Genomic DNA, 15,534 nt, shown 5'->3' on the forward strand with positions numbered 1-15,534 from the left:
ACTCAGTAGCCTCGGTTTTTCGGATGACTGCCTTGCCTGGTTCACCAATTACTTTGCAGACAGAGTTCAGTGTGTCAAATCGGAGGGCATGCTGTCCGGTCCTCTGGCAGTCTCTATGGGGGTGCCACAGGGTTCAATTCTCGGGCCGACTCTTTTCTCTGTGTATATCAATGATGTTGCTCTTGCTGCGGGCGATTCCCTGATCCACCTCTACGCAGACGACACCATTCTATATACTTTCGGCCCGTCTTTGGACACTGTGCTATCTAACCTCCAAACAAGCTTCAATGCCATACAACACTCCTTCCGTGGCCTCCAACTGCTCTTAAACGCTAGTAAAACCAAATGCATGCTTTTCAACCGGTCGCTGCCTGCACCTGCATGCCCGACTAGCATCACCACCCTGGATGGTTCCGACCTAGAATATGTGGACGTCTATAAGTACCTAGGTGTCTGGCTAGACTGCAAACTCTCCTTCCAGACTCATATCAAACATCTCCAATCGAAAATCAAATCAAGAGTCGGCTTTCTATTCCGCAACAAAGCCTCCTTCACTCAAGCCGCCAAGCTTACCCTAGTAAAACTGACTATCCTACCGATCCTCGACTTCGGCGATGTCATCTACAAAATGGCTTCCAACACTCTACTCAGCAAACTGGATGCAGTCTATCACAGTGCCATCCGTTTTGTCACTAAAGCACCTTATACTACCCACCACTGCGACTTGTATGCTCTAGTCGGCTGGCCCTCGCTACATATTCGTCGCCAGACCCACTGGCTCCAGGTCATCTACAAGTCTATGCTAGGTAAAGCTCCGCCTTATCTCAGCTCACTGGTCACGATGGCAACACCCATCCGTAGCACGCGCTCCAGCAGGTGTATCTCACTGATCATCCCTAAAGCCAACACCTCATTTGGCCGCCTTTCGTTCCAGTACTCTGCTGCCTGTGACTGGAACGAATTGCAAAAATCGCTGAAGTTGGAGACTTTCATCTCCCTCACCAACTTCAAACATCAGCTATCTGAGCAGCTAACCGATCGCTGCAGCTGTACATAGTCTATTGGTAAATAGCCCACCCTTTTCACCTACCTCATCCCCGTACTGTTTTTATTTATTTACTTTTCTGCTCTTCTGCACACCAATATCTCTACCTGTACATGACCATCTGATCTTTTATCACTCCAGTGTTAATCTGCAAAATTGTAATTATTTGCCTACCTCCTCATGCCTTTTGCACACATTGTATATAGACCCCCCCTTCGTTTTCTACTGTGTTATTGACTTGTTAATTGTTTACTCCATGTGTAACTCTTTGTTGTATGCTCACACTGCTATGCTTTATCTTGGCCAGGTCGCAGTTGCAAATGAGAACTTGTTCTCAACTAGCCTACCTGGTTAAATAAAGGTGAAATAAAAAATAAATAAAAATGAATGATGAAGAGTATCTATGAATGATGAAGAGTAGAATGTATCTATGAATGATGAAGAGTAGAATGTATCTATGAATGATGAAGAGTAGTATGAATCTATGAATGATGAAGAGTAGTATGTATCTATGAATGATGAAGGGTAGTATGTATCTATGAATGATGAAGAGTAGAATGTATCTATGAATGATGAAGAGTAGAATGTGTCTATGAATGATGAAGAGTAGTATGTATCTATGAATGATGAAGAGTAGAATGTATCTATGAATGATGAAGAGTAGAATGTATGCATTCAGTAGTTTCTCTGGATGAGAGCGTCTGTTAAATGACAGCAATCTAAAACCTGCATGTTCGCGCGTATGGGCCATTCTCCACCTTTACCCAGCAGTGATAAGGACACAAAAAGCCCTCACTCTGCAGTTGTCACTGCTGGACAAAGACAGAAATAGATTGGTTGTTCTCTCTAAAGAGAAGGACACACAAAGTGTCCTATTTAAAAGGTTCATGCAAGGTGATATTTACCAAAACATTAGCTGATAGTGGAATGACTGATTACTTGGTACTTTGAGCTCAAAACTTCTCAGAAATCAATATGAACTGGTTATAAAATGGGGCAGAAAGCCTTTTTCAACGTTAATTATCTTGTTGTTGCTGTTTTTTTCCCCTTGGAAATAGTAAAATAGTCCTATAAAATAAGGGGTATGATATGACCCCAATCTATGAGCTGTATCGTAGGGAGGAGCTCCATAGAGTCTGCTAGACATCCTGTTAGTTCATATCATAGGCAGGAGCTCCATAGAGTCTGCTAGACATCCTGTTAGTTCATATCATAGGGAGGAGCTCCATAGAGTCTGCTAGACATCCTGTTAGTTCATATCATAGGGAGGAGCTCCATAGAGTCTGCTAGACATCCTGTTAGTTCATGTCATAGTGGGAGATCCATAGAGTCTGCTAGACATCCTGTTCGTTCATATCATAGGGAGGAGCTCCATAGAGTCTGCTAGACATCCTGTTAGTTCATATCATAGGGTGGCGCTCCATAGAGTCTGCTAGACATCCTGTTAGTTCATATCATAGGGAGGAGCTCCATAGAGTCTGCTAGACATCCTGTTAGTTCATATCATAGGGTGGAGCTCCATAGAGTCTGCTAGACATCCTGTTAGTTCATATCATAGTGGGAGCTCCATAGAGTCTGCTAGACATCATGTTAGTTCATATCATAGTGGGAGCTCCATAGAGTCTGCTAGACATCATGTTAGTTCATATCATAGGGAGGAGCTCCATAGAGTGTGCTAGACATCCTGTTAGTTCATATCATAGTGGGAGCTCCATAGAGTCTGCTAGAGATCCTGTTAGTTCATATCATAGTTAGGAGCTCCATAGAGTCTGCTAGACATCCTGTTAGTTCATATCATAGGGAGGAGCTCCATAGAGTCTGCTAGATATCCTGTTAGTTCATATCATAGTGGGAGCTCCATAGAGTCTGCTAGACATCATGTTAGTTCATATCATAGTTAGGAGCTCCATAGAGTCTGCTAGACATCCTGTTAGTTCAAATAATAGGGAGGAGCTCTATAGAGTCTGCTAGACATCCTGTTAGTTCATATCATAGGCAGGAGCTCCATAGAGTCTGCTAGACATCCTGTTAGTTCATATTATAGGGGGGAGCTCCATAGAGTCTGCTAGACATCCTGTTAGTTCATATCATAGGCAGGAGCTCCATAGAGTCTGCTAGACATCCTGTTAGTTCATATTATAGGGGGGAGCTCCATAGAGTCTGCTAGACATCCTGTTAGTTCATATCATAGAGAGGAGCTACATAGACTCTGCTAGACATCCTGTTAGTTCATATCATAGTGGGAGCTCCATAGAGTCTGCTAGACATCCTGTTAGTTCATATCATAGTTAGGAGCTCCATAGGGTCTGCTAGACATCCTGTTAGTTCATATTATAGTGGGAGCTCCATAGAGTCTGCTAGACATCCTGTTAGTTCATATCATGGTTAGGAGCTCCATAGAGTCTGCTAGTCATCCTGTTAGTTCATATCATAGTTAGGAGCTCCATAGAGTCTGCTAGTCATCCTATTAGTTCATTTCATAGGGTTAGAGCTCCATAGAGTCTGCTAGACATCCCGTTAGTTTATATCATAGGGAGGAGCTCTATAGAGTCTTCTAGACATCCTGTTAGTTCATATTATAGGGGGGAGCTCCATAGAGTCTGCTAGACATCCTGTTAGTTCATATCATAGGGAGGGGCTCCATAGAGTCTGCTAGAGATCCTGTTAGTTCATATCATAGTTAGGAGCTCCATAGAGTCTGCTAGACATCCTGTTAGTTCATATCATAGGCAGGAGCTCCATAGAGTCTTCTAGACATCCTGTTAGTTCATATTATAGGGGGGAGCTCCATAGAGTCTGCTAGACATCCTGTTAGTTCATATCATAGAGAGGAGCTACATAGACTCTGCTAGACATCCTGTTAGTTCATATCATAGTGGGAGCTCCATAGAGTCTGCTAGACATCCTGTTAGTTCATATCATAGGGAGGATCTCCATAGAGTCTGCTAGACATCCTGTTAGTTCATATCATAGGGAGGGGCTCCATAGAGTCTGCTAGAGATCCTGTTAGTTCATATCATAGGGAGGAGCTCCATAGAGTCTGCTAGACATCCTGTTAGTTCATATCATAGTTAGGAGCTCCATAGAGTCTGCTAGACATCCTGTTAGTTCATATCATAGTTAGGAGCTCCATAGAGTCTGCTAGTCATCCTATTAGTTCATTTCATAGTTAGGAGCTCCATAGGGTCTGCTAGTCATCCTATTAGTTCATATCATAGTTAGGAGCTCCATAGGGTCTGCTAGTCATCCTATTAGTTCATATCATAGTTAGGAGCTCCATAGAGAGTGCAGATTCACACATAGGTATCTCACACACAAAACACAGTGAATTAGACCTGATGATAGGAAGTTACCTCTTCTGAAAAAAGAGAAAGAGAGAAGAGAGAGAGAGAGAAGAGAGAGAGACAGAGAGAGAGAGACAGAGAGAAAAGAGAGAGAGAGAGAGACAGAGAGAGAGAGACAGAGAGAAAAGAGAGAGAGAGACAGAGAGAAAAGAGAGACAGAGACAGAGAAAAGAGAGAGACAGAGAGAAAAGAGAGAGAGAGACAGAGAGAAAAGAGAGACAGGGAGAGAAAAGAGGGAGACAGAGAGAAAGGGACAGAGTCCCCGGGGCCCTAATCCTTGGGACTCGAAAGAGGAAGCAGCGGTGAAAGATGCAGGCGAGGGTAAGAGGCAGGGAGGAGATGCGGTTAAGAGGCAGGGAGGAGGCATCATGACGAGACTCCATCAGACAGCAGACGAGGGTAAGAGGCAGGGAGGAGGCATCATGACGAGACTCCATCTGCCACCAGAAGAGGGTGAGAGGCAGGGAGGCGGCATCATGACGAGCAGACAGCAGACGAGGGTAAGAGACAGGGAGGAGGCATCATGACGAGACTCCATCAGACAGCAGACGAGGGTAAAAGGCAGGGAGGAGGCATCATGACGAGCAGACAGCAGACGAGGGTAAGATGCAGGGAGGAGGCATCATGACGAGCAGACAGCAGACGAGGGTAAGAGGCAGGGAGGAGGCATCATGACGAGACTCCATCAGGCGAGGGTAAGAGGCAGGGAGGAGACGCGGGTAAGAGGCAGGGAGGAGACACGGGTAAGAGGCAGGGAGGAGACACAGGTAAGAGCCAGGGAGGAGACACGGGTAAGAGGCAAGGAGGAGGCACGGGTAAGAGGCAGGGAGGAGACACGGGTAAGAGCCAGGGAGGAGACGCGGGTAAGAGGCAGGGAGAAGACGCGGGTAAGAGACAGGGAGGAGACACGGGTAAGAGGCAGGGAGAAGACGCGACCTCAATGACAGAAAAGGGCACATCACCCTCTACTGTAACTACCTCATTGACAGAAAAGGGCACATCACCCTCGACTGTAACTACCTCAATGACAGAAAAGGGCACATCACCCTCGACTGTAACTACCTCAATGACAGAAAAGGGCACATCACCCTCTACTGTAACTACCTCAATGACAGAAAGGGCACATCACCCTCGACTGTAACTACCTCAATGACAGAAAAGGGCACATCACCCTCGACTGTAACGACCTCAATGACAGAAAAGGGCACATCACCCTCGACTGTAACTACCTCAATGACAGAAAAGGGCACATCACCCTCGACTGTGACGACCTCAATGACAGAAAAGGCACATCACCCTCGACTGTAACGACCTCAATGGTAAAGTCAGAAAGCCCTTCATGACAGAAAACAGGCAGTACATCCTTCTAACCCCTCTCCTTGACCTTAACGACCTCCACTTGAAATAATAAGTCTCCCTCCCTGTTTGGGGTGTTTTCCCCTCAGTACAGAACACTGTCTATTGTTCTGCTAACAGGAGGTCGCGACCCGAAGAGAGCACTTCTTTTGGCCAGGGCCGACATATAGGACACTAGTCGACGGTAGTGCACTCTGTAGAGAACAAGGGTGCCATTTGGGATGAGTCCTTAGTCTTATTGATCCAGCATGAGCAGGTTATGAGAAAATATATCTGGTCTGATCGTCACCTTTAAACTGAGTGGGTGGGAGGGTCCCTGACTGTACATTAAAACAATAACCGGACCCCCTCTCCAGGGAGAAGAGAGGATTCTGTGGATGGATGGAGAGATGGAAAGAAAGAGAGGAGGAGGTGGAGATGTGAAGGAGGACATCTCAGGAGGAAGAGTCTGATCGGGTCCTCTGGAGCTTCCATTGTTTCTCTCTCATTCCTTTTCTTTAGACAACGGGGGTACATTACATCCAGGGTTAATGCTGAGACTCAAACTAAGAACACATGTAGACACAGGGTAAGAGAAGGGGGGGCAGAGGGAGAGAGGCCGAGAGGCCGAGGGAGAGAGACCGAGAGAGAGATAGAGAGAGAGAGAGAGAGAGAGGCAGAGAGTGTGGCAGAGGGAGCGACAAAGAAAGAACAAGAGAGAGTGGCAGAGAGAGAGAGAGGGGCAGAGAGAGAGAGGGGCAGAGAGAGAGAGAGGGGCAGAGAGAGAGAGGGGCAGAGAGAGAGAGAGAGAGAGAGAGAGAGAGGCAGAGAGAGAGGGGGGCAGAGAGAGAGAGAGGCAGAGAGAGAGAGAGGCAGAGAGAGAGAGAGAGAGAGAGAGAGAGGCAGAGAGAGAGAGAGGCAGAGAGAGAGAGAGGCAGAGAGAGAGAGAGAGAGAGTCAGTCAGGGGGAATTCCCTTTCTTTCCTTTCTTTACCTAAACGATGAAAGAATGTTTTCCTTTTTCATGGTTTCCTGATCTCACATCAAAGGAGAACAGTGTTGATGTGCAGCAGTGTCTCAGCAGGAATCCTGCAGGTTGTACGCTGTCAGAGTGACAACTCCCAGTCTACGTCTATAATGACGCACTATACCCAACAGGACACGACACCTCTGACCAGAGTCCAACAGGACACTACACCTCTGACCAGAGTCCAACAGGACACTACACCTCTGACCAGAGTCCAACAGGACACTACACCTCTGACCAGAGTCCAACAGGACACTACACCTCTGACCAGAGACCAACAGGACACTACACCTCTGACCAGAGACCAACAGGACACTACACCTCTCCAATCAGAGACCAATGGCCAGTCGTCTCCAATCAGAGACCGATGGCCAGTCGTCTCCAATCAGAGACCGATGCCCAGTCGTCTCCAATCAGAGACCGATGCCCAGTCGTCTCCAATCAGAGACCGATGCCCAGTCGTCTCCAATCAGAGACCGATGCCCACATGTAGTGAAGGGAGCTCATAAAGCTAGCTAGGAGGGGTTAGACAGGTGGTGAAGGTTCATAAAGCTAGCTAGGAGGGGTTAGACATGTGGTGAAGGGAGTTCATAAAGCTAGCTAGGAGGGGTTAGACATGTAGTGAAGGTTCATAAAGCTAGCTAGGAGGGGTTAGACATGTAGTGAAGGTTCATAAAGCTAGCTAGGAGGGGTTAGACATGTAGTGAAGGTTCATAAAGCTAGCTAGGAGGGGTTAGACATGTAGTGAAGGGAGTTCATAAAGCTAGCTAGGAGGGGTTAGACATGTAGTGAAGGTTCATAAAGCTAGCTAGGAGGGGTTAGACATGTAGTGAAGGGAGCTCATAAAGCTAGCTAGGAGGGGTTAGACATGTAGTGAAGGGAGCTCATAAAGCTAGCTAGGAGGGGTTAGACATGTAGTGAAGGTTCATAAAGCTAGCTAGGAGGGGTTAGACATGTAGTGAAGGTTCATAAAGCTAGCTAGGAGGGGTTAGACATGTAGTGAAGGGAGTTCATAAAGCTAGCTAGGAGGGGTTAGACATGTGGTGAAGGGAGCTCATAAAGCTAGCTAGGAGGGGTTAGACATGTAGTGAAGGTTCATAAAGCTAGCTAGGAGGGGTTAGACATGTAGTGAAGGTTCATAAAGCTAGCTAGGAGGGGTTAGACATGTAGTGAAGGGAGCTCATAAAGCTAGCTAGGAGGGGTTAGACATGTAGTGAAGGGAGTTCATAAAGCTAGCTAGGAGGGGTTAGACATGTAGTGAAGGGAGCTCATAAAGCTAGCTAGGAGGGGTTAGACATGTAGTGAAGGTTCATAAAGCTAGCTAGGAGGGGTTAGACATGTAGTGAAGGTTCATAAAGCTAGCTAGGAGGGGTTAGACATGTAGTGAAGGTTCATAAAGCTAGCTAGGAGGGGTTAGAGATGTGGTGAAGGGAGTTCACAAAGCTAGCTAGGAGGGGTTAGACATGTAGTGAAGGTTCATAAAGCTAGCTAGGAGGGGTTAGACATGTAGTGAAGGTTCATAAAGCTAGCTAGGAGGGGTTAGACATGTAGTGAAGGGAGTTCACAAAGCTAGCTAGGAGGGGTTAGACATGTAGTGAAGGTTCATAAAGCTAGCTAGGAGGGGTTAGACATGTAGTGAAGGGAGTTCATAAAGCTAGCTAGGAGGGGTTAGACATGTAGTGAAGGGAGTTCACAAAGATGTAGTGAAGGGAGTTCACAAAGCTAGCTAGGAGGGGTTAGATAACTGGGCTGACAAACTGGAATGGTATCCAGTAGGTAAATGTTTCACAGTAAAGCTTCTGGAATGATCCTCTGGAACCAAGCCAGTCTTCGGTCTACTGAATCAGATGCTTCTAGAATCAAAACGCTTCTAGAATGATTTATAGAATCATGATAAACATTCCAAAACACGTCAGTCAGTTATCAGATCTCACCTGAGGAATGGCTCTTCCTCTTTGAGTCACATTAAAACATGGTATAACGAGCCAAAGACTATCTTTAAAATCTTTAAAAAAAAGTAAAAACACAATCATGTTTTCAATCTATTTTTCAAAGGATACCGAATCTCTTCTTAAATCTCTAAGATCTCTCTGTGATCTGAGGTATGACAATAAGTTGAGTCAAGATCCTAGTAAGACACCTGTCAAACCAGCACAACAGGTTCAACTCCTAAACTCGACTGGTAACAGACATGTTAACGTGCTGAGCGGAGGCACTTCCTGCAACGTAAACATAGACGAGAAGGTTTAGGGAAACCCTTGGGCATGAAAAGATGACAAGAGAAACTTATTGGGGGAACCCGCCGGATAAGAGTCTTTCTTTGTCTGCTTACGTCGGACCCTCGCAGTAAAAAAAGACATTTCAATCATGACAACAAAATGTAAAAGACAAAAAATGGACAAGATTTATTTGATTATAATTTTATTTGTTTCATTTCTACCAAAAGGGAAACTAGAAAATAGGTTCAAATTACAAATATAAAAACAATACCATCATCAAAATATTTAAAAACAAACAAACAAAATCACAGGGCATTGATGCGGGGCATTTTGTAAGTTCTGCCCTTTTGTTTAAAAAATAAAATAAAAGAGCAAAAAAACGAATTAAATCAGAACGTTATTTACAGAGCAGGTATTTACATTAAGGCATTTCAGTTACACAGAATAAAATGGCCGATCTGAGGAAAGATGGATTCCCTCTTGTCCAGGTATCGTTAAATAAATATTAGGAAGACTTCTCATTATAGTATCAGCTAGTATCCATTGGCAGCCTATTTCTCTATACAGTACACTACTACAGGCCCTGGACTAAATAAGTGCACTCTATATAGGGAATAGGGTTCTATAGGGTTCTGGACTAAATAAGTGCACTATATATAGGGAATAGGGCTCTATAGGGCCCTGGGCTAAAGTAGTGCACTATATATAGGGAATAGGGTTCTATAGGGCCCTGGTCTAAAGTAGTGCACTATATATAGGGAATAGGGTTCTATAGGGCCCTGGTCTAAAGTAGTGCACTATATAGGGAATATGGTTCTATAGGGCCCTGGTCTAAAGTAGTGCACTATATATAGGGAATAGGGTTCTATAGGGCCCTGGTCTAAAGTAGTGCACTATATAGGGAATATGGTTCTATAGGGCCCTGGTCTAAAGTAGTGCACTACATATAGGGAATATGGTTCTATAGGGCCAAGGTCTAAAGTAGTGCACTATATAGGGAATAGGGTTCTGGTCTAAAGTAGTGCACTATATATAGGGAATAGGGTTCTATAGGGCCCTGGTCTAAAGTAGTGCACTACATAGGGAATAGGGTTCTATAGGGCCCTGGTCTAAAGTAGTGCACTATATAGGGAATAGGGTTCTATAGGGCCCTGGTCTAAAGTAGTGCACTATATATAGGGAATAGGGTTCTATAGGGCCCTGGTCTAAAGTAGTGTACTATATAGGGTGACATTTGGGACATATACAAATTGATCAAAGTACCTTTTTAGGTGGAGCTCAGAAGACCCCAGAGATACTTAGGATGAAACGACGTGACAGGAAGCTCCAGGATGTTAGTTGACAGGAAGCTCCAGGATGTTAGTTGACAGGAAGCTCCAGGATGTTAGTTGACATGAATACTAGTCAATGTGGTCTTCTGTATTACATTCAATAATAGGATGTCCCACCACTCTGCCCAGAGAAAACATTTCACTTCCTTTTGTTAGAAACTACATTTTTACCGAGACACACATATGATTGTTCACGTTCTGAATCATTCAGTAGGGGGGGGGGGGGGGGGGGGGGTCTCTGAAATAAAATTAACTTTATTTACAAAAAAAAAAGTGATTTTGTAACCTAAAACATCCGATAATAAAGCACTGAACTCCGTTGACCGAACGGTTTTACCGCCAAAAACCTTTTGAGGGTCGCAAAGTTTACAAAGTCGCAAAAGGCTCAATGAAAATGTAAAAGGCTTTGAAAAAGAAAAGAAAAAAGTTTGGTGTTTGCTCAGTGCTCTGTTGACAAGTTAGAGAAACACGTGTTGTTGTTTTTTGTTGTGACAGGAAGTCTTTGGAAAAAGAACAGGAACTTGTCATTAAGATGAAACGAGTTAAACTAAAACATAAACAAATACTACACGTCAATACCCATCGTAACTTCATATTGTTCTATGTTCTCCGGATTAGACAAGATGACGAATACAATTTTTTTTTTGTAAAACCTGGTAGATAATTATCCTAGGTGACACAAATGCTATTTTCTATATTTTTGACCACTTTTGTTCCTCTGCGCCTCCATTGATTTAGTCGCCCACATTTTGGCCATTCTAACAAGGATAAAAAACAGATCGAACTACGATAGAGACGTGGAGGTTTGGACTACGATAGAGACGTGGAGGTTTGGACTGATAGAGGTTTGGACTACGATAGAGACGTGGAGGTTTGGACTGATAGAGACGTGGAGGTTTGGACTGATAGAGACGTGGAGGTTTGGACTACGATAGAGACGTGGAGGTTTGGACTACGATAGAGACGTGGCGGTTTGGACTACGATAGAGACGTGGCGGTTTGGACTACGATAGAGACGTGGAGGTTTGGACTACGATAGAGACGTGGAGGTTTGGACTACGATAGAGACGTGGAGGTTTGGACAACGATAGAGACGTGGAGGTTTGGACTGATAGAGGTTTGGACTACGATAGAGACGTGGAGGTTTGGACTGATAGAGACGTGGAGGTTTGGACTACGATAGAGACGTGGAGGTTTGGACTACGATAGAGACGTGGAGGTTTGGACTACGATAGAGACGTGGCGGTTTGGACTACGATAGAGACGTGGCGGTTTGGACTACGATAGAGACGTGGAGGTTTGGACTACGATAGAGACGTGGAGGTTTGGACTACGATAGAGACGTGGAGGTTTGGACAACGATAGAGACGTGGAGGTTTGGACAACGATAGAGACGTGGAGGTTTGGACTACGATAGAGACGTGGAGGTTTGGACTACGATAGAGACACGGAGGTTTGGACTACGATAGAGACACGGAGGTTTGGACTGATAGAGACGTGGAGGTTTGGACTGATAGAGACGTGGAGGTTTGGACTACGATAGAGATGTGGAGGTTTGGACAACAATAGAGATGTGGAGGTTTGGACTACGATAGAGACGTGGAGGTTTGGACAACGATAGAGACGTGGAGGTTTGGACAACGATAGAGACGTGGAGGTTTGGACAACCATAGAGACGTGGAGGTTTGGACTACGATAGAGATGTGGAGGTTTGGATTACGATAGAGACGCGGAGGTTTGGACAACGATAGAGGTTTGGACTATCGGTTTTCCTAGAGGAGTATCATCTACACAATTAACATTTTACCCATTGGTCAAAATACATGTTTTTGATTGGACACCCGATATTAAAAAGATAAAAGAATCACACAGAGAGAGAGAGAGAGACAGAGAGAGAGAGAGAGAGAGAGAGAGAGAGAGAGAGAGAGAGACACAGATAAATCCTATGCACCTGTGTGTAAAGACATCTGTATAAATTATACGGCTGTCGCTCATCTCCCAGTCTTCACCTCATCTACTACTTAGATTTAAATAATGATCACATTTTTGATGGCCTCTCCCTCTATCTAGAGAGAAGCCTATAACTCTTGTCAGTATTACTGTTCTCCATATAGTATAGAGAGAGAGAGAGAGAGAGAGAGAGTGAGAGAGAGACTGTTCTCCATATAGTATAGAGAGAGAGAGAGAGAGAGTGAGAGAGAGACTGTTCTCCATATAGTATAGAGAGACATCTATTCAGTACCAGATGTCATCGTCCAATTGAAACCCTTTAAATTAAAAGGATAAACAGTCCTGTTAGTGCAGCTAACCGCAGAACATAAGACATCCAGCAGAACCGCTTCCCCTTTGAGAACATGAAAAGGTGACTACCATAATAACACAGAACCGGGCCCCCTTTGAGAACATGAAAAGGTGACTACCATAATAACACAGAACCGGGCCCCCGTTGAGAACATGAAAAGGTGACTACCATAATAACACAGAACCGGGCCCCCGTTGAGAACATGAAAAGGTGACTACCATAATAACACAGAACCGGGCCCCCGTTGAGAACATGAAAAGGTGACTACCATAATAACACAGAACCGCTTCCCCTTTGAGAACATGAAAAGGTGACTACCATAATAACACATAAGACATCCATCACAGATCAATAACAGTTACAGCCCCCCGCCCCAGATAATAAGTTATACTGTAGTCTAAACCAGGCCCCCCCCCCAGATAATAAGTTATACTGTAGTCTAAACCAGCCCCCCCCCCCCAGATAATAAGTTATACTGTAGTCTAAACCAGCCCCCCCCCCCAGATAATAAGTTATACTGTAGTCTAAACCAGCCCCCCCCAGATAATAAGTTATACTGTAGTCTAAACCAGGGCCCCCCCCCCCAGTTATACTGTAGTCTAAACCAGGCCCCCCCCCAGATAATAAGTTATACTGTAGTCTAAACCAGCCCCCCCCCCCCCCCCCCCCCCAGTTATACTGTAGTCTAAACCAGCCCCCCCCAGATAATAAGTTATACTGTAGTCTAACCCATTGTCCCCCCCCCAAAAAAAAGAAATTGAGGAGTCTCTTGAGTCGCGACCCATCATAAGGGTTGAGCGGTGGGAGAACAACAGAGACTAAATATAAAAACAGAGATGAATAACCACCCTCGTCTTCAACACATTCAACTGAATGTACTGGTGACCAATGTCAAGAAATGTACTGTAGAATTCTGAAATTATTCGTGACAATGCAGGGTTTCTCCTGGGTGAAAATGGGGCTTAGGTGGGGTGGGGGTTCTGTCCAAAAGTGGGTCCCTGCCCACAGTTTGGGAGCCACTGGTCTAGACTTATTTAATTTAATTTCACCTTTATTTAACCAGGTAGGCCAGTCGAGTTGTCATTTACAACTGCGACCTGGCCAAGATAAAGACTATAAGGTATCTTCCAGAAAAGTGGTTTTGTACCACTGTACAGTTTAGGTTGAACGTTTCCTGATTTGAGTGCATGTCCTTGTGATTCAAGCTAGTGTTTTGTGTGTGTGTTAGTTCTGGTGCCTCTTCATATGCAGGGCCAGGTGATCCGATCGGGAGAAGGAGCGAGAGCAGACAGAGCATTGGAACGGTTTGGCCCCTGTGTGTTTCCTGAAGTGACGAGTCAACTCATCAGAACGGGCGAAACGCCAGTCACATCCATCCCACGAACACCTGTACGGCTTCTCACCTAGAGAGAGAGACAGAGAGACAGAGACAGAGACAGACAGAGACAGACGACAGAGAGACAGAGAGACAGAGAGAGAGAGACGGACATGTTAAGATGACTTACAGCAAAAACTCAGTAACAGTAACAGCCCACCACAGTAACAGCCCACCACAGTAACAGACCACCACAGTAACAGACCACCGCAGTAACAGACCACCGCAGTAACAGACCACCACAGTAACAGACCACCACAGTAACAGACCACCACAGTAACAGACCACCACAGTAACAGACCACCACAGTAACATACCACCACAGTAACAGACCACCACAGTAACAGCCCACCGCAGTAACAGACCACCGCAGTAACAGCCCACCACAGTAACATACCACCACAGTAACATACCACCACAGTAACAGACCACCACAGTAACAGACCACCACAGTAACAGACCACCACAGTAACAGCCCACCACAGTAACAGACCACCACAGTAACATACCACCGCAGTAACATACCACCGCAGTAACAGACCACCACAGTAACAGACTACCACAGTAACATACCACCGCAGTAACAGACCACCACAGTAACATACCACCACAGTAACAGCCCACCACAGTAACAGACCACCACAGTAACAGACCAGACCACCACAGTAACAGCCCACCACAGTAACAGCCCACCACAGTAACAGACTACCGCAGTAACAGCCCACCACAGTAACAGACCACCACAGTAACAGCCCACCACAGTAACAGACCACCACAGTAACAGACCACCACAGTAACAGCCCACCACAGTAACAGACCACCACAGTAACAGACTACCACAGTAACATACCACCGCAGTAACAGACCACCACAGTAACAGACTACCGCAGTAACATACCACCGCAGTAACAGACCACCACAGTAACATACCACCACAGTAACAGCCCACCACAGTAACAGACCACCACAGTAACAGACCACCACAGTAACAGACCAGACCACCACAGTAACAGCCCACCACAGTAACAGCCCACCACAGTAACAGACCACCACAGTAACAGACTACCACAGTAACATACCACCACAGTAACAGACCACCACAGTAACAGACTACCACAGTAACAGCCCACCACAGTAACAGCCCACCACAGTAACAGCCCACCACAGTAACAGCCTACCACCACAGTAACAGCCTACCACCACAGTAACAGCCTACCACCACAGTAACAGACCACCACAGTAACAGACCAGACCACCACAGTAACAGACCAGACCACCACAGTAACAGCCCACCACAGTAACAGACCCCCACAGTAACAGCCTACCACAGTAACAGACTACCGCAGTAACAGACCACAGCAGTAACAGACCACCGCAGTAACAGCCCACCGCAGTAACAGACCACCACAGTAACAGACCACCGCAGTAACAGACCACCACAGTAACAGCCCACCACAGTAACAGACCCCCACAGTAACAGACCACCGCAGTAACAGACTACCACAGTAACAGACCACCGCAGTAACAGACCACCACAGTAACAGACCAGACCACCAC

General features: G+C 45.6%; 1 protein-coding gene and 1 long non-coding RNA gene across 2 annotated transcripts in view; one reads left to right on the forward strand and one right to left on the reverse strand.

The window, feature by feature from the left end:
* Positions 1-11,051: 11,051 nt before the first annotated feature.
* LOC116371884 (uncharacterized) lies at positions 11,052-11,694 on the forward strand. The gene is made up of 3 exons (XR_004209057.1): positions 11,052-11,103; positions 11,146-11,401; positions 11,650-11,694. It is a non-coding gene; the product is annotated as an uncharacterized LOC116371884 (long non-coding RNA).
* Positions 11,695-13,303: 1,609 nt separating this feature from the next.
* The window catches only part of LOC116371882 (Krueppel-like factor 5), a 29,369-nt gene continuing 27,138 nt past the window's right edge, over positions 13,304-15,534 (reverse strand). The window contains exon 4 of the mRNA XM_031821019.1: positions 13,304-14,005. Coding sequence (XP_031676879.1) covers positions 13,827-14,005 — 179 coding nt within the window. The 3' untranslated portion in view covers positions 13,304-13,826. The remainder of the gene's footprint in view (positions 14,006-15,534) is intronic.

This window comes from Oncorhynchus kisutch, unplaced genomic scaffold (genome assembly GCF_002021735.2).
Source record: "Oncorhynchus kisutch isolate 150728-3 unplaced genomic scaffold, Okis_V2 scaffold3811, whole genome shotgun sequence".
NCBI classification, from domain to species: domain Eukaryota; kingdom Metazoa; phylum Chordata; class Actinopteri; order Salmoniformes; family Salmonidae; genus Oncorhynchus; species Oncorhynchus kisutch.